We start from the raw sequence: 22,461 nt of genomic DNA on the forward strand, positions 1-22,461 counted from the left end.
GAGACTTTATCGTTCGTTTATCTCTAATATTTTCCATGTATCTTCGTTCACATAGCGTTGAATAAGTAATAATGAATTTAAAAAAAAAAAAAAAAAAGAAATGAAAAAGAAAAGCGTAGTCACCAGCAGAGAGAACAAACACGTCTCTCGTAAGATGCCGTGTATCGGCCGAAGGTTCATAATGCAAGTGTTTTGAATTCCAACAAAACACGTATTATGGACCGAAGCCGATACACGGCATCCAGTAAGCAACTTGCTGGATGAGAAGGGACGCTATGAGATAAAGACACGGCTCACGCCGCGAGCTAGGTGACTACGCATGCGCAACGAGAAGGGGGACCTCCGGGAAGCCAGCGTTTGGTGGCAGGGGGTTGGTATTCGTATGTATAGGTGGATATATCCAACAGCTTCTCTCGTAAGATGCCGTGTATCGGCTTCGGTCCATAATACGTGTTTTGTTGGAATTCAAAACACTTGCATTCTCGAGAGCCGTAAAATAACTCAGTATAATTGCAAAATCCCCCATTTATGTTTATTGGAGATACCCGAGATCGAGTGGCCAGTTATTTAACCGATTATTACAGGAAAAATTGCAGCTAATAATAAACGTGGTTTATTTCTATTTTTCGTGTAAGTATCTGCGTCAACCTCGATTTTTTCTTTAATGTATAGCTGTGTCTGCCTCTGCCACTGCCTCTGTCGCGGCTCGCAGCTCATCGTATCGGATAGGTTTTTTATCAGACATGTTGAAGATCATATGCATAATGTATATACTATTACTATATTGTTTTTTAGAATGAGCTCTGATGATTCGGGTGAAAATACGCCACTGAAAAAAAAGCACGTCCAACAGTTCCGAGCTTTCGTCGACCTCAAAGGTTCCGCGATGCTTGGCTGGCGGAGAGCAATTTTAAAAGCTGGTTGAGCCGAGATCCAGTTAATAACTTCAAAGCAAAATGCACTTTGTGCAACGTTAATTTTACTGCAGAAATCGCAGTTATCCGCAATCATTTCAAAACACGCTCGCATTTGTTAAAAACTGAGTCGCTATCGAATCAACGATCAATTAATGCCTTCGTGGATCAAAGTAGCAGAGAGATTCCAATGAGTAAATCTACGATGAGGGCTGAAATAAAACTTTGTGGGTTCATGGTGGACCACCCGCACGGCACACAATATTGCACCAACATTGCAGCAATATTGCAATATTGCAGTTGCGGTTGCCACGTTGCAGACACATTGTAGCAATATTACAAGTGACAGCTTCCATATGAAACATTGCAGATGGATTGCTGCAATATTGCAATTCACACAACTTGCCCGTCATAATTGCAGCAAGATTGCAGTAAGATTGCAGCAACATCAAACTGATATATACATATGTGCTTTCCGAAAGTTAATGTTCAATTATGCATAGCCTAGGTGACCGCAGTATTCGAAAGTAGGGGAGCTGCATAGGGTGGTGTGAGACGGGGCAAATCAATTTTGTGGCGGATCTCAAAATGTTCAGTATGTCTAACAAAAATCCATTCAAAATATAGTCGTAAGAAAGTCATTCAAGTAATTTATTTATACTTATCCACAAAATTGACGCCCCAAAAAAAAATATACTCTATTTTTTTATTCACTATTATTTTGGTACGTATCATGTTAAGATTAATTACTTTAACCATGATACATGGAAACTAGATTTAAGATAGCACTAAGCGCAATGTGAATGCGCCTTAAGAATCTCTTTAAGTTGTGTAGCGACATGCGCAGAACACAAAATGACAAAACTAGTCAGTCAGTCAGTAATGGACGTGTCAAAAGACAATAAGAAAGCTGTAAGAGAATCCGTCTCGATCGTCATTATCTTGTGCAATACACCGTCAGTCAGACAACAAAATTAATGTCAGAATATCACTCTATATTAACACATAACGTTTTTACTGAAACAAGAACAAAAGGCGCCCTTTTTGTTATTATTTCAAGAATCTTATTCAACAAATAAAGTCAACAAATACAATAAAAGGCTGTATTTTACTTCACTCTCGATACCCATCTTCAAGTCGCAACATATCATAACAAAATATTGATTAAAGAGATATTACAAATGCTCATTTTCTTGCCGGCAATTAATTGGTTTCGAAATTACCGCCATTCGCACTTTGTGTCTGCTCTTAAAACCTCACGCGTGGCGTAGTTGTGTTTTCGCGCCAATTCGCGCCCGCCCCGACGTTACGCCCGCGCGCATCCATCTTGACCTAAATAATTTGCAGCCATAAAGTTGCATGGCCGAGCGTTGGGATGAAGACCGCGTGGTCGAGAGTTTGGTAAGTATTTGAATATTTCTATATTTATGTATAAATACGCTTTTATCCCTCTGAAACGTCTGAATTCATACGCATTCACTTTGTTCCCAATTTGTGGTCTTTGATATACATTAAATCAGTGTTAATTGTTTCAATTTTATGAATGCGTCGTCTTGCGCGGTATGTACATACCGATGGCGAGGTTATGTCGAATAATGTGTATATATTTCCCTCCTCTGTAGTGAAATTCAACGTAAGATATAGCGTAATTTTTATGTTTGCAGGTATTATTACTCTACAAAAGCTGTTCGTAGTAATCAAAGGTCAGTACCAGAACATGTTCCTTAAATAACACTAGATTAGAACGTTTTCAAACCGCTCGTAAATTAAAGGAGCTATAAAAAAGGGAAGCGACAGAATCCAATAAAAACAAAATGAAAAACGAGAATAAGTAAAGAAATAAATAATTCATTACCGAAAATTAATTGCTCGTCGATGAGTTGTATTGACATATAGTTTTTAAACTTAGGTTAGGTTAGGTTATTATGTCAGCAAGCCTCCCGGCGTCTGCCCCATTTTTTTCCTTCCCCTTTTTTTTCCTTTTCGTTATCTCAACTGTGGCCCTACAATTTTAGGTGGGTTCCGAACCACCGGGAGGCGCGGATGAGGTACATGAGTATTTTGATGTGAAACATCTATAGCCGCACGTAAAACCGATTTCTGGCGTGGCGACGCATGCCGTGGCGACGCATGCCGTGGCGACGCGTCGCCACGCTATATGATGGTATATATATACAGTCTATATGTAGTAGTGTGTACGGTGTGGCGACGCGTCGCCATGCGCAATCGACTGTACGATTCTCTTCCCACTCGATCCGGCGTTAAGCCATCTCTCTCGCCACACTGAGCTCGGATACCTATAGTGTATACTCCATAGTGTATACAGTGTTGTTTACTACGGTACACCTAACCTGTGTTTTACTTAAAAACAAATTATTTTTTTTAATTGATTATTAATTTTAATTAATTTTAATTTTTTTAAATTGATTATTAATTATAATTAATTTTAATTTTACAAAATAATGTCGATGTTTCACATCTGCCAGGCGTCCCGTGACGGCTCATTTTTTTTTACTTTGAAAAATCTCAGTGGTACCGGGAGGGGCGCGAACCCAGGCTCTGCCGTATGCCAGTCTGGGCTCTTGCCCACGAGCCACCGCGACTCCCCAGTTTTTAAACTTATAGTTGAATAATTAATGGTAACTGTCTCTCGTTGCGGAGGTATCGAAGAAAATCTTTGAACTCTACTGCAATTACATGTCCTAAACAAACTTGAAACAAATTCATTTAGTACTGCCTATAATTGCTATATGCATAATTAGATAGGAAATTCAAAGAAAAAAGAACAGCAACAATGATGCTGAATATTTACAATTTTAAAGAAGTCTGCTGTGCTTAATCATTTTGTTTTGTTCCCTCCACATCTGTATTTTAACAATATTTATTTTCACTCTTTCCAGACTTGCCCCTCAACCTTCTTTCAAAAGTATCTACTTTCAGCTCAATGCTACAGGTACTTTCGAAACTTTCATAAGAGTTTCGTGTTGAATACGTGTCAAAAATTCTCAGAATGAAAAGAAGCTACACAGTAAGACATGTTAGACGAATTATTCGAAAGGTAACAGAGGCAGATTTAGAGAATGTGGATATAATTGCGCAGGTAGTAGAAAGCCCAGTTGAAGAGTCTTCGGTAACATCGAATACTGAAAACGAGTTAGACAGTACTTTTAACGAGGGTGAGGGGAGATATGTTATTCACGATTTTGATAATGATGATAGTACTGACACATTATCAAACAGTGATAGCCACACTTCATCAAATGACGATGCATCATTTAATGAAGAAGTACACAGCCAGTCTGAAATTGATTCCTTCGATGATTCTGAAAGTGACAATGACTTATGCAAGAAATTTAAAAAGGATGTGGCGTTTTGGGCCATTGAACAAAATGTCCCTCAAAATACATGTAATTTAATGTTGAGTCTTTTACGAAAATACACAAATTACAGTTTTCCGAAAGATATAAGAACGTTACTAAGAACTCCTAGAACAACGAATGTGGAACCCTTGGCTAATGGAAGTTATTGTCACTTTGGTTTATGCATTGTCATTCAACAAATGGTACTTGATAGCAACGAAGATGTGCAGAATATTAATTTATTAGTGAATATAGATGGATTGCCATTATTTAAATCATCGAAGGCTGAGTTGTGGCCGATACTGTGCTCGAACGATATATGTAAAAAAGTTTATATTGTAGGGGCTTATTATGGGTATAATAAACCAAATGATTCTAACGAATATCTACGGCCATTTGTAAATGAACTGATTACCATGATAAATAATGGATTTCGTGTCAATGAGAAACGGCTAGAGATTAGATTGCATGCGCTCATTTGTGACACCCCAGCAAAATCTTTTGTTTTAAATGTAAAACCACATACAGGATATTACAGTTGTACTACATGTACAATTGCAGGATCCTGGAAACGAAACCGAATGTGTTTTTCAAATCTAACGGCAAATACGCGATTGAGGACAGATCAAGATTTTGCAATGAGAATTTATGAAGACTATCAAACTGGTTATACGGTATTAAATACTGTGCCGTATTTTGGACCAGTATCCGGAGTACCCCGGGATTATTTGCATCTGGTATGTCATGGTGCCACTAAAAAAGTAATTTTGCTTGGGGTGGAAAACGGTCCTGTATCGGTAAGAATACCGGCGGAATCGGTCAATAGAATTTCGGACTTGCTGCTGTCGCTGCGTGATACAACACCGAATGACTTTGCTAGAAGACCACGGGCTTTGCGTGATGTTCATCGCTGGAAAGCCACTGAATTTCGGAATTTTCTCTTATATACTGGTCCTGTAGTATTAAAAGACATTGTCAAGGAGGATGTGTACAAACATTTCATTACTTTACACATTGCTATTACAATTTTGGTGAATCCAATTTTGTGTCAAAACAATGAGCACCTTGATTATGCCGAGAATTTGCTGAAACATTTTGTTGCTTCATTTGCAACTCTATATGGTGAAGAACACGTTTCTCACAATATACATAATTTGCTTCACCTGACCTCTGACGCAAGAAAATACGGACCATTAGATGCATTCAGTGCATTTCGATTCGAAAACTTCTTATCCTCAATTAAAAAACTTCTAAGGAAAAGCGAAAAACCTTTGGAACAGTTGGCGAAAAGATATCACGAGATTCAAGTAACTAGGTCAGGTTATCAAGCAAGGGATCATTTGTCTACTTCAAAGCTGTGCTTCACGAATCTGCACTCTGACGGACCATTAGCTGGCTGTTCTAACGTAAAGTTGCAATACAAAGTAATTTCGAGTCACCTATTCAATATAAACTGTGACAGTCATCGTAACAACTGTTGTATGTTAAAAAATGGCAAGTGCATAGTGGTTAAAAATATTATTCAAAGAAGTGATACCGAAATGTACGTAGTTGGAAAAGAATTAAAGTATGTAGATAATCTTTATTCAGTACCTTGCGAGTCTAGCAGATTTGACATCAAAATTGTATCAGCGAGTAACTCAGCGTTACATTTTTGGCCCGTTAACCAACTTAAGTGCAAACTATGGAAAATGCCTTATAAACGTAATTACGTTGTAGTGCCAGTAATCCACAGTATATCATAGTAATTTTCACTAAATAATCAAAACAATACGTCATGCAATTTTTTTTCTCCTTGTGATATGTTGATGCATTGCGTATGGTAGTGGCGTATGATACTGTATGCGTATGGTTAAAATACTTTTGCAGAGGACTGGAAGATTGCAATATTATACTTTAGAAAAAAAAGAAAGATGGCAAATTACTCCGTAGTAGAGTTTGAGGATGGCCTACACTTAGTGCCAACACTGTGGTTGAACAAAGACAAAACCTCATGCTGCTGGCCAAGTCATTTCCGAAATCAATATGATGTGAATAAGGCTGTTATTCGTTCAATTATACCCAACGATGGTGGCAAAGACTGGGAGTATTTCAACGTCAAAAGAATATTTAGCACTGCAGGTATAATTTCATATTGAATATAAAGTCAGTAGTGCATTAACATTACCTGAGTTTTTTCGTTGTAGAATTACAATTGATATTCTCTAATATTTTACGAAATTGATATCCTACTGTAGATAGCTACGAGAAAGGGATGGAGAAGTTGTGCTTAGCTGAAGAGACCTCAAATATGGAGGAAACCGCTTCGTCGAACGATGAAGCCGAAGCTATTCAAGCAAAGAAAAGAAGGCGAGAAAAGGCTAAAAAGCATTTCAGTTCGTCAGATTCAGAGATCTGCGAAGAACAAAGACAGAGCAAACTACAACCATTTCCCCCAGTCCCACAGTTTTACGAAAGTCGGAGCAAAACTGGCAGCACTGAAAGAAAACACCACGCCAATCATGGGTCTTCATCTTCACAGAAAGATAATCGCGCTTCAACCGAACTTGAACGAAGTATTACAGGTTTAGGCGAACCTCCGCTAAGGAGGGGTTACGAAATCAGCAGCTCTGAAGGAAGACATGACTCCAATCGTGGAACTTTATCTTTACAGAAAGAGAATCGTGCCTTCAACGAGCTCGAACGGAGTTTCACAGAGCTTAATGACTCTTTGACAAAATCAGGTACATTTTGTAATTGATTTTTCGACCCAAATCCGCAGCACAATTCAACAAACAATGAGATAGCATTACAAAAATTACCATTATCCATACGTTTCAATACAGCAAATCATGGTACAAACCAACGTAAGTCGTCACAACCTTTGCCCCCGTCACATACTTCAAAGACAAAAATTCCAGAAGATGATGTTACTGAACTAACGACGCATAAAGGACTACACAAGACGCGAGATGATCCAAATGACGTTTTTACAACTGAAGGTATTTATATATAGTTATCATATAGATTGCATTGTAATACTATTGTGCAAAATCTCAATACCATGTCTCATGTTCACATGTAGGCTTCATGAAACTAATGTTGTCGAAACTCAACAAACTGCTACACTATGTGAAAGAGTTAGATAAAAAACTGGTTGTGTTGGATGAGCGTAGCCATAATTTACACCTTGCGGAATTCGATTCAGAAGATGAGGAGGACCTTGGTCTGCCGTTACGAGACGTTGCCGAACTTACCAGATTCGATGAAAAACTGAAAAATGCGACGTTCTGTGCTAAGATGGTATTATGTTTTACAATATGCTGCATTTTAATGAGCATTATTTTGTAGAGTGAAGTATAAAAGGGGCGAAGTTATAGTACAAGAGGTTGGATTCATGAAAACGTGTTCCATTTCTTAGATTTTGGTAGTACAAGGCTAGATATAAACTTTCAACACCCAGCGATGAAAATTGAGACGCAAAAGGAGCCTTTCGGAGCACCTCTTAAAATTCCTGCGTACAGGGTCTGCGAAAGGCTCCTTGCATTTTAGTTTTCATCGCAGGGTGTTGAAAGTTTATATTTAGCCCTGTACTACCAAAGTCTAAGAAATGGAACATGCTTTCAAGGATCGAACCTTATATACTATACAAAACCTTACTGTACAAAAATCGACTTTTTTCACTAGGGTCTTCCCTTAAACGTGCAATTCCATAAAAGTTTAGTCAATTCTCTCTGTATTTCATGATTTACAGCTGATTTTTGAAATTAATACGACCTTTTGTCCAAGATGGAAATAAAATGTAGAAACTGAGTGTATGCTGTAAAATAAAAGCTCGTTGTGTTACGCAATTTCAGCGATCGATGCGGAGTGTGATATTTTGATTGAAATACATGTCATGTCATTTATTTCAGATTCAATGGTTGAAAAGATTCGGTGGGACGGATGCCAATGCAAGTACGTCCAAAATGCTTGGCAAATTGATGTCAAACCCACTAGCTCAGCAATACAGTTGGGCTGGATTTTGTTGAAATGGAGAACATCCAACTAGTTATGACTAACTAGGTTAGACCTAGTGACTTTTGTATTGGGCCGTTGGCTCTCTCTAAAATATATCTCCTCCGTACTCGCTAAAACTCAACGTGTGTGCTGATTAATCTCTCCGTTCACAATACTATCCCGCTCATAATTAATTCCGACACAGAGCACAAATCCCAACAGATTTAAAGGGAAAAAATTTTTCAAAGAGTTACGATTGGTCCGGCTTGTGATGAGTATGCACTAAATTGATTTAAAATAATTAATAAATTTCCAAACTCTGAAAATACTGCTTTGTGGTAAATGACTATACGCACTATTTTTTAGAAACAGTACGTGTAAGAGTGCCAGGAGCATCAGATGTAATATTCGCGGAGATAATAAGTAAGTGGCTTGCTCAAGCGAAACTGAGAAATATGAGGGATGTAGCCAAAACTACAAAACAGAATAAATCTGCTGCAACAAAAGCTGTAAACCGTACTAAGGAAGCTGCAAACGGTGAAAACCGTCTTAAGGAAACTGCAAGCGCTGAGAACCGTACTAAGGTAGCTGCTACTGCAGAAAACCGTACTGAGGAGGCTGTAAGTTCTGAAGAAGACACAGCCACAAATTCTGAGTAATACCGTTTAATTTTTAATCTTCCATAATCCCATTATACCGAGAGAAAAAAAATTCAAGCAGAATTACTTGATTCCAGAAAAAATGGAGCTTGAATAGTGCCAAATTAATACATTCTTAATGTGAGATATAAAATTAATTCATTTATTTTTCTTTTCTTTTTTTCTTCTTTCTCTTTCTTCTCTCCATTTATTTCAAATATAATTCATCAAATATTTTTTTGAATCAAGAATTTATCTAAAGAATTATACTTGATTTGAGAAATATATGCTTGAATTATTATTTGACTCTCATATGAAGAATGTATTCACTTGCCATTATTCAAGCTCTATTTTTCTAAGTACCTTTCTTATTTTAGTCTACTATACAACGAGAATAGTTTAAGCGTATACATATTACAGTGATGAAGAAGTATAACAATGTTTTTTGTTTGTTTTAAAGGTCACTAAGTGGACCGTGATCTCATCAGAATGTCACAGTGGAAAGGTCACACTAGCAGAAGAGATTGTTTGAAATTATTCTTGCAAATATGAATCACTTATTCCTGAAACAACCAAAGTCACATTTTACAAGTGATTTTTTTTATCTATTCTTATTTAGTGTTCAGGAAATAGAAAATTTTTGAAGATTGCGTTTTTTTTCTACGAGTAGTAATAAACAAGTCACTTGTGAAGCTAGCCATTCTTTTATAGTGAATTGAAGCTGTTGACCAGAAAAAGAATTCCAGACTAAAATCAAAGTAATACTTAACTCAAATTTTATTGCCGTAGATAATAATAATAATAATAATAATAATAATAATAATAGTTTCGAACGTTGTCGTATGTGCCATGCACGATACAGAGCATTTGTTAATGCATTAAATCACATTTCGCAAATAGGGTGGCTTAAGGCCTTTGATCTTTCCACTGTCAATGTGTACCTATAATTTTGAGCATAATATGTAAAGATGAAGAGTGAAAGAAAAATGTTATGTTTTTGGTTTTTAAGTAAAATGTTATATTTTTGGTTTTTAAGTAAAATGTTATGTTTTTGGTTTTTAAGTAAAGGTCGATCTTAAGTAGACCGTAATCTCATATCTATATTTCAAGCATATCCAAGTGAAAAACTGTTGTGTTTTCTAAAAGTATACATATATGTACAGTATTATCATGTGAAGTGATAAATATAAAATAACGTGCAAGTTGAACTGTGTGCATTATTCTATTGAAAAAAATTCAGCAATATAACATCGAAATATTACTGAAATGTTATATTGAAAGATTGTAGAAATATTGCATTGCAATGAAATAGGAGGACATTGCAACAATGCTGCAATATGTCCGCAACGTTGCCCGCAATATTACTAATGTTGCATGTTACATTGCTGCCAGGTTGCTACAATATTGAGTGCTGTGCGGGCACAACATCTCGTTCCGCGTTGCAAACCACTTCACGGATTTGCTGAAAGATTGCTTCCCTGATTCGAAGATGTCGTCTTGCAAAAAATATCGGCTTTGAAACCGACGAATGCGATGCTGGAAAAAACTCGCAGAACTGTCCCCAGTCTGCTGTCGTTGATGCAGTCTTTGCCGCGTATCGTTAAAGAGGAGCAATACCAGGCAGTTGACGATGAGTGGCGAAAACTCCCACGGTTCGAGTTACCTAGCGACATTGATGTGCGGCGCCAGCGCTAGGTATGGGCTAACCGGGCAACCGCCCGGGGCCCTGTTCCCGAGGGGGCCCAAAGACTGAAGAAAATAAGACTTTTTTTCGGAATAAGGTTAACTGCAATAATACATTATCCTGTGCGTGAACATCGAGATGATAGGTGTAAGAAAAAAAATATGAAAAAAAAATTATAAAATGAGGTTGAACGATTGGGCCCTTGTAGAAACATTGTACGGCTCACGCTGCTGTACTAGGTTACCGGCGAGCACGGACCGCGCGGGGTGTTGGCTGGACCGACGGCCCCCACGACAATTTGTTCGGCTGCAGCGCATGCGCCAGTTTATAGCTCAAACGTCAAGCTACGTCGTGTGGCGCGGCGTGCCCAGAGACTACTATCAGACCACGCTGCTTGTAACTTGTATGGACTGTGGATTCACTGCTACGCTCTGTCTAGCTGAACCGCTGTATTCGCATATTCCATAGGAACTCTTTCAACAACGTGAACATTTCTTGAAAATTTTCTCGCTACCTATTGTTGTTTCTTATTTTTTATTCTCAATGCTCTTTTGAAATTACTAGTAATTTGCAAACTCTCGGATATCGACGAGACATTTAATCAGAAGCTGCCGACGTTCCGGTCAGGCAGCGGCCGATCACGTTTAGGGCACAATCTTTAATATAGGCATTTCTACGGATATTCATATTACTTAACATTAATTAACCGCGTTCAACTTGACTTACATTGCATAAATTACGATTTGAGTGAATTTTTCTGAATTTATTTTTGTAATTGTTGGATTGCACAAGTCATAGTCGATAGTCATTATGAACAAGCCCAAAGACTTATCAGGGTCCCAAAAGCGGAAATTAAAAAAAGCTCGATGTGAAGCGGACAAAAAAAGTGCTGTTTTTTTTCAAGGCTATGTTAAGCGGTTGAGGTCTGATAATGAGGGTGGTGAATGTAGCCAAACCACGGATGATTTAGACCCCGTTTGTCCACCTTCCAAGGACGCCGTCGATTCTGATGGAAATTTGGACGCTCAGTCAGTGAATACCGGAGATATGACGATAGCTACAGATAGAAACAACTTGGCAGAAAAAGTTATAGAAAAAGATTCTACAGTATCAAATATTGATTGGCAAGATCCTGCTAAGTGGCCGAATAACATCAGCGACAGTTCATGCGTAGCATTGGTAAAGCTAGGGCCTACAAAAATAGATCGGAATACAATTTTTCCTTTTGATACAGATCGCCGGCGCTTCACCATAGAAAATTGTTATCGAACCCTGAAGAATGGCGAAAAAATGGAGAGATCCTGGTTAATTTATTCAGAGACTAAGGATTCCGTTTATTGTTTTTGCTGCAAATTGTTTGGCCTCCGCAACATTCCAACCCAATTGCAATCGACCGGATTTAGATCCTGGCGGCACTTGCAAGACAGTTTGAGCTCGCATGAAAAATCCAAAATGCATATTGAATGCATGACAGACTGGAAAGAACTCAAAGTCCGTTTAGATTGTAGAAAAACCATCGATGATGAGAATCAAAATTTAATCCAAAGAGAGGAAACCTATTGGAAACAAGTACTTGAAAGACTCCCCGTGCAGAAATTTGAACTGGAAAGCCAGGCTACTCTCTAGCACCTCGTAGTGATTTACTGGCTAGCGCAACCTGTACAGGCCCTGCCTCGGCATTGGCGAGTTCGGCCCAATTCCGCGTTCCCTAGCCAACACTGTCCAGAAACTGGTCGTTGTTCGCTGATGAAAACTTATTACCGGTGTTTACCATTATTTATCAGTACTCCAACTTATAATTTTTAAAGTTTACTCCAGACGTCCACTGTGATATTTGTGAGTTGATTTTCGTAATCTTCGTAATGGGAATGTAGAATACCATAGTAAATATGTTTTGAAGGTAACATAACCTAAAAATTTCTATCCTATCATTTTTATGTTTTATTGTCTATCTATTTCAGCATAATGAATAACATAATTGAAAAACGACGACGAACACGCGACCGTGTGCGAAGGCATCGTTTCGTTCATCAAAACACTATTGTGCCACAGAACCATCCGCTAAATGATGACAGTGACTCTGACATCAACTCCGAAACTGAATGTGTGTAATATAAGCATCAACCTATAAGTGAAATAAAATTTCAGTTGTTATAAAGCAAGTATGAATTGCAGGTGTCAGTGATCAAGAAAATAGTAATAGGTCTGAAGAAGATGTATCCGAGGGTGGTATTTCTGAACAATTACTTGAACATAGCCAAAGTGAGATCGACGAAGAGAATGGTGACTCAGGTGACGGTTCTCAGATAGACCACGAAGAAAGTGTATCATCAGCCAGTGTCATTGATGAAAACAGTGATATCGGCTCATCTATAAATGAAGCGACTGACGATAGTTTGAATGAACGAAATGAAGCTGAGGAAATTCGAAAATGGGCAATAAAAGAACACCTTAGTCATTCTCAATTGGATGGGCTTTTGGTGATTTTGAGGAGAAGATTGCTGCCTGAACTTCCAAAGACAGCAAAAACATTTCTACGTACATCGGCAGTGGCCTATGATATACAAGACATGGAAGATTATGATGGAAATATGGGACAATTCGTGTACTTTGGTATTGCTGAAAGGCTTCGAGCCTGTGTCAATGAAGAAGTGCACATAGGTAATGAAATTTTGATCCAAGTTAATGTCGACGGACTGCCTCTCTTTAAATCAAGTAACACTCAACTGTGGCCCATTTTGTGTAAAGTTGTCCACGAACCAGACATATACGAACCGGTGCCTGTAGCTATATACGCAGGTTCTACAAAACCAAAAAGAGTTGATGAGTTCTTGGATGAGTTCATTGAGGAAATGAACCAACTATCAGCGAATGGTATTGACATTAATGGCAGACTGTTTCAAGTAAAAATTCAAAGTTTCATATGTGATACGCCAGCTAGGTCTTTCCTCAAATGTGTTAAGGGTCATACTGGATATTATGCGTGTGAAAGGTGTACCGTGAGAGGATGCAGACCTGGCAGATCTACTGTATTTCCTGATGCGGATTGTCCTGAACGAAGTGCTGAGGACTTTAATAGACAAAGGCAGCGAGAGCATCACAATAGTGTTTCGCCATTGCTACGTTTAAGACCTGCAGTAAACTTGGTCTTGTTATTTATTCTCGATTTCTTGCACTTAGCTTGTCATGGTGTGATGAAGAAACTTTTGAAAGACTTTTGGCTTTTAGGCAATCTCCATCTCAGACTAGGCCGCAGAAGTCGAATCGAACTGTCTCGCAGAATGGAGTATTTAAAAATTCTGGTAACTTCTGAATTTCAACGTAAACCACGGTCCGTAGCGTTTATAGCAAAGTGGAAGGCCACCGAGTTTAGATTTTTTCTATTATATTGTGGAGTTGTAGTCTTGAAGGGTATTTTGAACAATAGACTATATAAACATTTTTTATTATTTCATGCGGCATGCAGAATTTTATGCTGCGAAGATCTAGCCCTCAGGTACAACAGGTTTGCAAAGAAGTATCTCAGAAGTTTTTTCTTAGTTATGCGCCAATATTATGGCCCAGATTCGCAAATCATGAACCTTCATAACTTAATTCATATGGCCGATGATGCTAAGAACATGAAGTGCTCCCTTACAAAGATAACTACATTTCCTTTTGAAAATGCACTCGGTCACATAAAAAAGTTAGTCCATTCGCCAAATCGACCATTGGCTCAAATCTGTCGCCGCTTGAATGAGAAATTTTCGATAAAAAATCATAAAGCAACTCTACCCCAGTATGTAGAGATACTCAAGGAGAATAGTGATATCCCAAATTGTAGGATGAATCACAAAGCGATATCGAAACTGAAATTCAAAGGGAAATATATACTTTCGGTCAAGGCTCCCGATAATGTAGTTCTTCTTAAAAATGGCACTATTCTCGAAATAAATCTTATGTCGTACCCTGATGACAATCTAGAAGACGTGACAATTATTGGAAAAAAATGGAAAATCAAAGAGTCGCTGTATATGTATCCGTGTGATTCGAGAGTGCTGGAAGAATGGGTGCTTGAAGACAGATCATCTGCAACTACAATTACGTGCCCTATTGATCAAATCAAACGCAAAATGATAATATTACGTTTGCCTGGAAGAGAGAAAACATATGGAATATCTCTATTACATTAATTTAACACAGGTCGGTTGAAACGTGGTATACAGTGTAATGTTACGTATATACTTGTATTAATCCGAAAAAAGTAGCTGGATATCTTTTTATATTTTAACAATAAATAATATTTTTCAGTACTCTAACCTCAAAATCTCGACCAACGCGACTTCGTCGTGATTTCGTGGCTCTAGTGATGAAAAGTACAACTCGAAACTCGTATGGATAAGGTTTTTTGACATGCGTGTTACAAGCACTCGCCTTCGGCTCGCGCCGTAAACCTCACGTCTCGTCAAAAAGCCTTATCCATACTTGTTTAGAAATGTACTATTATCCCTATTTAATTTCAGGGCGAGTGTCACAAGGTGTAATGCGCAAGCTTATTTTCACGAATAATATATGTATAAATATACATATATATTATATATGTATAATACATATATCAATATTATTCGTTTGAGTATGGGAAGACCGTCAATCAATTGCCGACACTGGAATTATTTTTGACGAGGACGTTTCTGATGTGTCTCGATATTTAAATAACGCGCGTGACTGTGGCGACATGTCGATAGTGGCGACTTGTTGACTATCGTCGTTCCGGCACGTGTTGTGTACAGCGTCCTAAAAGCCTAGAAGTGCCTGGATTTTTCTTTCACGAAAATTGCAATCATTTGAAAAAGCTGGAATTTTTTTGTAAGTGGTTCATTAAAATTATTACGAAAGCAAGCTGTTTTGAACTTTACGAAGTGAGAAGTGATCAAAAGTGTACAAAACACAAAACGTGCTGCGCAAATACCGAACGGCTCGCTGAACGTGTTATCCCACGTGCTAACCTTACATTGCATCGCTTATCATTTTTTATAACAGCTACCTGTGCCATCGACTATTCTTCGTAAGTTGTCCTTGAATATTCAAGTACAGACATTTATATTTATTACGACACAATAAGAAACTATTTATATAAATATGACACGTGCGTACTCTACCCTAACCTAACCTAATCTTACTAAACCTGTAACAGCGCATATATACATATAACAGACGCCTTTATATTATGAACAGAATCCCTCTTCGTATTTTAAGCATATAATGGGAGATGATAAAGAGGCAGAAGAGGCCATCAAGGCTTTTCAATTAGTCGAATTCGATCCACCTAATAGAAAACAAAAACGAGGCACGATAGAATGCGTACCATCGACTTGGATTTCCTATAACCCATCGACTGGCAGATGCCAATGCAAATTCATGCCACCTCCGTATTCAGTAGAGGACTCTGAACTTTTGTGTTGGCTCGTCAAAGAACAAAGCCCTCTACAAGAATCTTGGCCTGTCTACCCAATAACACTCAAGGGACATGCGAGTAAGTAAATGATCTGTTGCGTTTTCTATTAGATTTGTATATTGTTCGGAAATAATCATCAAAGGGGAATAACTGTTAAATTTTGAAAAGATGACGTATTCAGTTCATATCACAAAGGTTCGTCTGTATAGTCTCACTATAACGCCATAAGATTCGATCAGTATTTAAAGTCACTGCTCTCAGAGAGTTATAAGTAAACCCAGTTATATGTCGACGGAGCTGAAATCAGAAGATATGAAAATCTTGGGTTCTGAGGGTCATCCGAAGCTCACAAGCTTGCACTGTGTAGCCGTCACATAGTCTACGTGTGAAACTTTTAACAGAGTCAATATTGTAGAAGCCGGCTTTGCAAAAATTCATATATTTTTGTGGGTTGTGGCAACGAATAACACAAGCACATGATTGATTTCGTGTCTTCTGATCTCAGATCTAGACGTATACCGATCAAATATACATTGAGCTTTTTAACACATCAATTTTGAATCGTGTACATGTGAAGACGAGCAATAAAAAGTTAAAATTATCAAAATTTATTTTTCACTGCCAAATAATTTGTATAGCATCAAAAAGTTCAGCTGAGAGCAACATTTCTTGTAAATAATGGAAGGTTAAAAATTTCTGTTATATTTTTTCTTCTTCTAGCAACTTATGATGATGCAATGAAACGTCTCAAAGTATTAGCAGACAAGAAATTTGTATACACAGAGGATGGAACGTTACCAGAAAAAAAATCAGAGGCAGCTAAAAAAGCATATCAGAGAATCAAAGTCAAAGGCGATAAAGCAATTGCTGAAAAGTTGATGCAAGTGCAACCCATTAACACCTCCAGGAATGACGATTATGCATCAAATGTAGACTGTAAATATAATATATACAATATATATATAATACATATATAAATTAGACACTTGGGTGACCAAAATGGCGGCGCAATTTTCGCTTCTTCGATAGGGCCCTCAAAATTTTCACTCTTGTGCAAAATCAGAAGTGCGGATATATTGTTACAGCATCCTTTGAAACATCTGACCCAATTCCTTGTATTAACAGCATCAAGGCCAAGAAAAAAAATACAAAACTTAAAAATATGACAGAAACTGACAATGAGTCAACAGCTGATGAAAACAGCAATGTGATCAAACCCAGAAAAAAACCGAAGCAAAAATCAAAACAAGAACATGCTTCCTCTACCGGCAAAAACCACGTTCAAGGTGTGTACAAAAACTATTTAAATTGTTTAATTCAATTGCCGTTTTTCGACATTTCTGGAACCTAATTTGATATGAATAATTTCTAGAAACACCAAGAACCTCGTCGAATAATACATCATTATAATTAATTTTTTTACATCAAAATTTTGTTCTAGAAATTGAACGAAAACTGAGCAAAAGATCATCACGTGAAGTGTCAAAATCCACAAAAAATGTGCCTAAAGAAAATAGCTCTGAACTGAATCAGAGAGATTGTGATATCCTTAGCGGACTGAGATACGATGTTCAAATGCTAACCAAAGCCATCGACAAACTCAAGGCCATCGTTGAAAAATCGGCCTTAGCGATGGATGCTCATGGGGCAAATGTCCAAAGTTTTACGACACAATATGATCTGAACCTGCCTGTAACGACTTTGAAGGACTTTGACGCATTCGACGAGAAATTAAAAGCTGACAAAAAATTTCGTAAAGAATTCGTGAGTAAAAAAATTTGGATACTGAATTTGTATTGTCACTTATACAATATCTCACTCATTGCTTCAATCTCTCTATAGACTAGTACATTGCATTTCGTTTTCGACCACAATGCAACCTTACCAAAAAATGTGACGGCATTATTGAAAAAAAATATTTCACGGGATGTGGCCTTGAATTTCAACGCAGTGAAGGCTGGCATGGATAAACGCATTTTCAAAGAGACACAACTTTGTGGAATATTGCTGGGTAACACAATTATCGTTAACCTCAATCGTTAAATCATACCTGATAGATTTTTGTTCACTCATCTTCGAAGAATCCGTATAGGTATGCCAAAAGGTTTTTCCCATTTTAAAAAGAGAAAAGACAACTGCCTGCTTTTCGTTTTTGAAGTAAATTACAGTACAATTCAGGGTATGTCAGACTTCGCCTTGTAGGTATAGTTGGATTCAGTCTAGGTAAGACCTATCATCGTGAAGACTTAAAGCAATTTTGAAATTGATGACACCAACTTTACAAACTAATAGACTTTCCACCACGATTTGCTCTTTTAGAAGAAAAAGAAAGCAGGGTTGTTTAGTTTTTTTAACTAAAGTCTTTTCTTCCAGATGTGCTTTTGTTGAAATACAAAGAGGGAGCGCAGGGATCAATGACACATGTAACTGAAAAGAGTGTTTATCGAGAACTCGGTAACTGCCTGAGTAATGCCGTCGATTGGGATGGGCATCGTAAATCTCGACTAAAGAAAAAAGCTGCAAAGAGTACTACAATCGCTGCAGTCCAATCAGTTTGTGTCAATGTACATTGCAGCGGCACCAGCATGGAATCGTTGTCTCGTAAATCCACAGACAAATCTTCTTAGTAACGTATTCGAAAACTTCCCAAAATAGTTGTGTACTTTTGTGCTTACTGATTAAAAAAAAAGTATTAAAAAAAAAGTCATTATTTACGTACTTTTCTACTCACTGATGGGTTTGAAAAATAAAAAAAATATGTGTTACTTACGTATTTTCTATTTAGTGATGTATTAAAAAAAAAAGAAATTCACTACTAACATATTTTTCACTTACATGTTTAAAAAAAAAATCCTACGTACTTTACTGCTGACTGATATGATGTATTGAAGAAAATAATAATATAATAATATAAATGAATAGAACTTTCATACGTTGCGAAATATTCATTCTAGAATTTATCCTTTATCCTTTTTTCCGATAATTATATGAATAGCTACTTGCAAGGATTCTGGCTAGACCCTATTAACTTTACTGGTTAGACCCTAGTCAGACCTTCTGGCTAGGCACTGCGTAGAAATGTGTTACACGCCAGGACTGGCTCAGCCCAGCTGACCTAGCCATTGCCAAGCCAGATTCATGGAAAACTAGCCAGGTGCTAGGCAGCACCGGAATTAAATTTCTGCACGGGTCGTTGAAATAATTAAGCATTTAGCCAAGCGGAATACGGCATTTCGAGGTACTGTCGATCGATTATACGAGCCGAATAACGGTAATTTCTTGAGCCAAGTTGAACTGATGGCGAAATTCGATCCTATTTTAAGCGAACATGTACGTCGAGTTCAAAGTGGGGACCTCCAGCGCGTTCACTATTTGGGAAAGGAAACTCAGAACGAATTCATTGACATACTGGGTAATGCAATTTTCAAAGAAATTAGCAGGCGAGTGGTAGCCGCGAAATATTACTCCATAATTTTAGACTGCACCTCCGATATTAGTCATGAAGAACAAATGACTGCCGTTGTTCGATTTGTCACTGTGTCTAAAAACACCGTGGAAATTTGCGAGCATTTCATTGGCTTCGTTGTTGTAGACGATACAACTGGTAAGGGATTGTATGAAACGTTGTTAGATATCTTGAAATCAAACAATCTTGAATTGAATAACTGTCGGGGTCAAGGGTATGACAATGGCAGTAATATGAAAGGTAAAAATAGGGGTGTTCAGGCCAGAATTTTGAAGGATAATAAAAGAGCGTTTTTCGTTTCCTGCAGTTGTCACAACCTCAACCTAGTAGTTTCAGATGCCGGACATTCGTCCGTCACAGCTGAACTATTCTTTGGTGTTCTTCAAAGGCTATTCGCAGTCTTCGCTGCTTCAACCCAGAGGTGGCAAATATTGAAGGAGCACGTTAATATCAGTGTGAAATAATTGCCTGAAACTCGCTGGGAAGGGAAAATAAATGCTGTAAAAGCTGTGAGGTTCCAAATAGCAGAAATTAGAGATGCGTTGCAGGAACTTTGTCGAATGTCGCAAGGTAAAGATGCAAAGCTGAGATCGGAACTGAGAGGCCTATGTTTCGAAATTGAGTCATTGTCTTTTCTGATTAGATTGGTAGTATGGTATGATGTACTGCAAGTGATCAACAAAATCAGTAAAGCTTTACAATGTCCGAAAGTTGATTTGCATACTGCGATGAACATGATTGATGGTGCTCTTCTTCAATTACAAACCTTTCGAGAATCCGGTTTCGAAACTTGCATAGCCACCGCTAAAAAAATGGCTGAGAAGTTAGATATTTCACAAACTTTACCCGAATCACGTACCCCACGAACAAGACGATTCTTTGATTATGAGTCTCAGCACGACGAACGACCTAGCGATCCGATGAAAAGGTTAGAAATTGAATTTTTCAACAAATTATGCGATATAGCGATATCAAGCCTACGCGAACGTTTCGAAATGACCCAAAACGTTTGTGAACCATTTAGTATCATCCGAAACTCGGATAACTTTATGAGATTGGACAGAACCCAAATTTTGACTAAGTCCAAGGCTTTAGAAAATTATCTGACTGGTGAAGACGAGAACAGTGACATTGATGGTCGGGAGCTTGCCGAAGAACTGGAATCTTTAAAAGCTTACTTCGTAGCCGCTGGAATGACCGACTTGAGTGCACTCGTTATGATATCGCACATTATTGATAAAGGTCTGGATGAGATATATCCAAATTTCACTGTGACCTTAAGAATTTTCTTAACATTACCAGTAACCTCCGCGTCGGGTGAAAGGACCTTTTCAAAGCTAAAGCTCATCAAAACTTACCTGCGATCCACTATGTGCCAAGATCGACTGAATGGTTTAGCTGCGATGTCAATTGAGCATGGAATTTGCAACGAGTTGAATTTCAGCGATATTATAGCATCTTTTGCGAACAAAAAATCTCGCAAAGTCCCACTTTAAGACTTCAGTGGTCCAAAAATTTCTGATAAGGGGCCCGATTTTCAAGGCTCGCCCGGGACCAGCCGTGGGCTAGCGCCGGCACTGTTGATGTGACCGATGCAACCGATATATTCTGGCATAAACTTGGAAATTGTAGTGAGAATGATCAAGTTGGTCATTCTTACCATAACTTATCAAAATTCGCTCTGGACGTAATATCGCTGCCACATTCCAACGCTGAATGTGAGCGTAAGTTCAGCGCGGTAAATTTGATCAAGACGAAAACTCGTAACAAGTTGATAACCCCGACGGTTAATGGGTTACTTCTAGCTGGCCAAAGAGTGAAAAAAAATTGTGTCACACTTGAACCTCTGGCCGACGAATACAAACGAATGAACAATAACACCCTTTATCTGCGGTCGATTCCAAAAGCCACTGCAACGGCAAGCAATACGAACGTCGACGAATCGGAACTATCCGAAGATGATTTTAGAATGCCAGAATAATATAAAGTATTTTCGTTGAAAAAAAGACGTTATTTTAATAAAAAGTTGAATTTGAGTGTTTACAGTGCTTTTTGTTTCGTTTCAATCAATAAGTTTTACGTTTTTCAGGTTTTTCGAAAAGTACCAGAATTTTTTTATGCGTACGATAATGCTACGGCCCTGGCCGCATAATTCTGATCGGCGGGGTTGGGAACGCTGCGAGACGGTGTGGTCGAGGCAATAGGATTAAAACAATCGAACGGGCTGTGTCGCATGTTTTTTCGAAGGCCGAGAAAGAATTGTGAAGTGAACGTAGCCGCGATGGACCTGAAGACGTGACACGAGAGGCTCGGCCACATTCACAAGCGAGCGCTTGTCGAGCTGGTTTGTCGAGCCCTGGTGGAAGGGGTGAGCGTGAAGAATGCCCTGGATTTTTTTGGTGTAGCATGCCAGTTCGGCAAACTGCACAAGCTTCCTTTTCGTAAAGAAAAAAAAACGTGCTTCAGGCGAAGCACATGTCTGGACGTCTGTGGGCTGAAGCAGATCTACACACTCAACAGGACTGGGGAGTCGAGAAGTCAAGAGGGTTGTACACCGTACGAAAGTGGACTGGGAGGAAGCCGAATCTTCGACACGTGAGGGTGTTCGGATCAAATGCTTACGCACACGTTTCAAAGCAAAAGACGACGAAACTCGATGCCCGAGCCAAGAAGTTCGTATTGGTGGGATACAAAAGTGAGTCTACAAATTACAGGGTATATGATCCTGTGGCACGGAAGGTTTTTGTTTCCAGCAATGTCATTTGCAACGAATAGAGCATGAACCAGGAGCCGCCTGAGACGAACATCGAGGTCATCTTCCCACTGACAAACGAGACCGAGGCAAACGACAACGTAAATGCTGCGGACGAAGCAGATGCCGAGAACGACATCGGTGAGAATGCGGCGGAAGAGGACGTCATCGTGAACAAGAACGAGGCAGAGCAAGGTCAACGACAGGACGAGGAAACACCGAGAACGCTGCGCAAT

At 38.5% G+C, this 22,461-nt stretch overlaps 5 protein-coding genes across 12 annotated transcripts in view; 4 read left to right on the forward strand and 1 right to left on the reverse strand.

The window, feature by feature from the left end:
- LOC107228170 (transcription factor A, mitochondrial) overlaps positions 1-22,461 on the reverse strand; it is a 150,086-nt gene that overhangs the window by 52,096 nt on the left and 75,529 nt on the right. The gene's annotated exons all lie outside the window — the stretch shown is intronic.
- LOC124293057 lies at positions 2,300-10,072 on the forward strand. Its single transcript, XM_046732076.1, has 8 exons — positions 2,300-2,315; positions 2,579-2,617; positions 6,143-6,394; positions 6,511-6,996; positions 7,099-7,254; positions 7,338-7,555; positions 8,167-8,526; positions 8,618-10,072. Exons 3-7 carry the CDS (start codon positions 6,187-6,189, stop codon positions 8,281-8,283), a joined length of 1,185 nt encoding a protein of 394 aa, XP_046588032.1. The 5' UTR covers positions 2,300-2,315; positions 2,579-2,617; positions 6,143-6,186; the 3' UTR covers positions 8,284-8,526; positions 8,618-10,072.
- Positions 12,074-14,162, forward strand: LOC124293017. The gene is made up of 4 exons (XM_046731913.1): positions 12,074-12,409; positions 12,535-12,677; positions 12,749-13,875; positions 14,040-14,162. Exons 2-4 carry the CDS (start codon positions 12,539-12,541, stop codon positions 14,160-14,162), a joined length of 1,389 nt encoding a protein of 462 aa, XP_046587869.1. The 5' UTR covers positions 12,074-12,409; positions 12,535-12,538.
- Positions 15,083-18,804, forward strand: LOC124293055. Of its 5 annotated transcripts, none has more exons than XM_046732069.1 (7): positions 15,084-15,617; positions 15,788-16,085; positions 16,728-16,943; positions 17,093-17,293; positions 17,449-17,771; positions 17,850-18,018; positions 18,381-18,804. In XM_046732069.1, the coding sequence occupies exons 2-7, from the start codon at positions 15,815-15,817 to the stop codon at positions 18,632-18,634; spliced, it is 1,434 nt and encodes a 477-aa protein (XP_046588025.1). In that variant the 5' UTR covers positions 15,084-15,617; positions 15,788-15,814; the 3' UTR covers positions 18,635-18,804. The 5 variants fall into 5 exon arrangements, with proteins under 5 accessions (XP_046588030.1, XP_046588025.1, XP_046588026.1 ...); XM_046732070.1 differs by having other exon boundaries at positions 15,809-16,085; XM_046732071.1 differs by having other exon boundaries at positions 15,084-15,418.
- On the forward strand, positions 19,305-21,454 carry LOC124293018. Its single transcript, XM_046731914.1, has 4 exons — positions 19,305-19,894; positions 20,117-20,401; positions 20,498-20,715; positions 21,000-21,454. Exons 1-4 carry the CDS (start codon positions 19,305-19,307, stop codon positions 21,452-21,454), a joined length of 1,548 nt encoding a protein of 515 aa, XP_046587870.1.

This window comes from Neodiprion lecontei, chromosome 2 (assembly GCF_021901455.1).
Source record: "Neodiprion lecontei isolate iyNeoLeco1 chromosome 2, iyNeoLeco1.1, whole genome shotgun sequence".
Classification (NCBI taxonomy): Eukaryota; Metazoa; Arthropoda; class Insecta; order Hymenoptera; family Diprionidae; genus Neodiprion; species Neodiprion lecontei.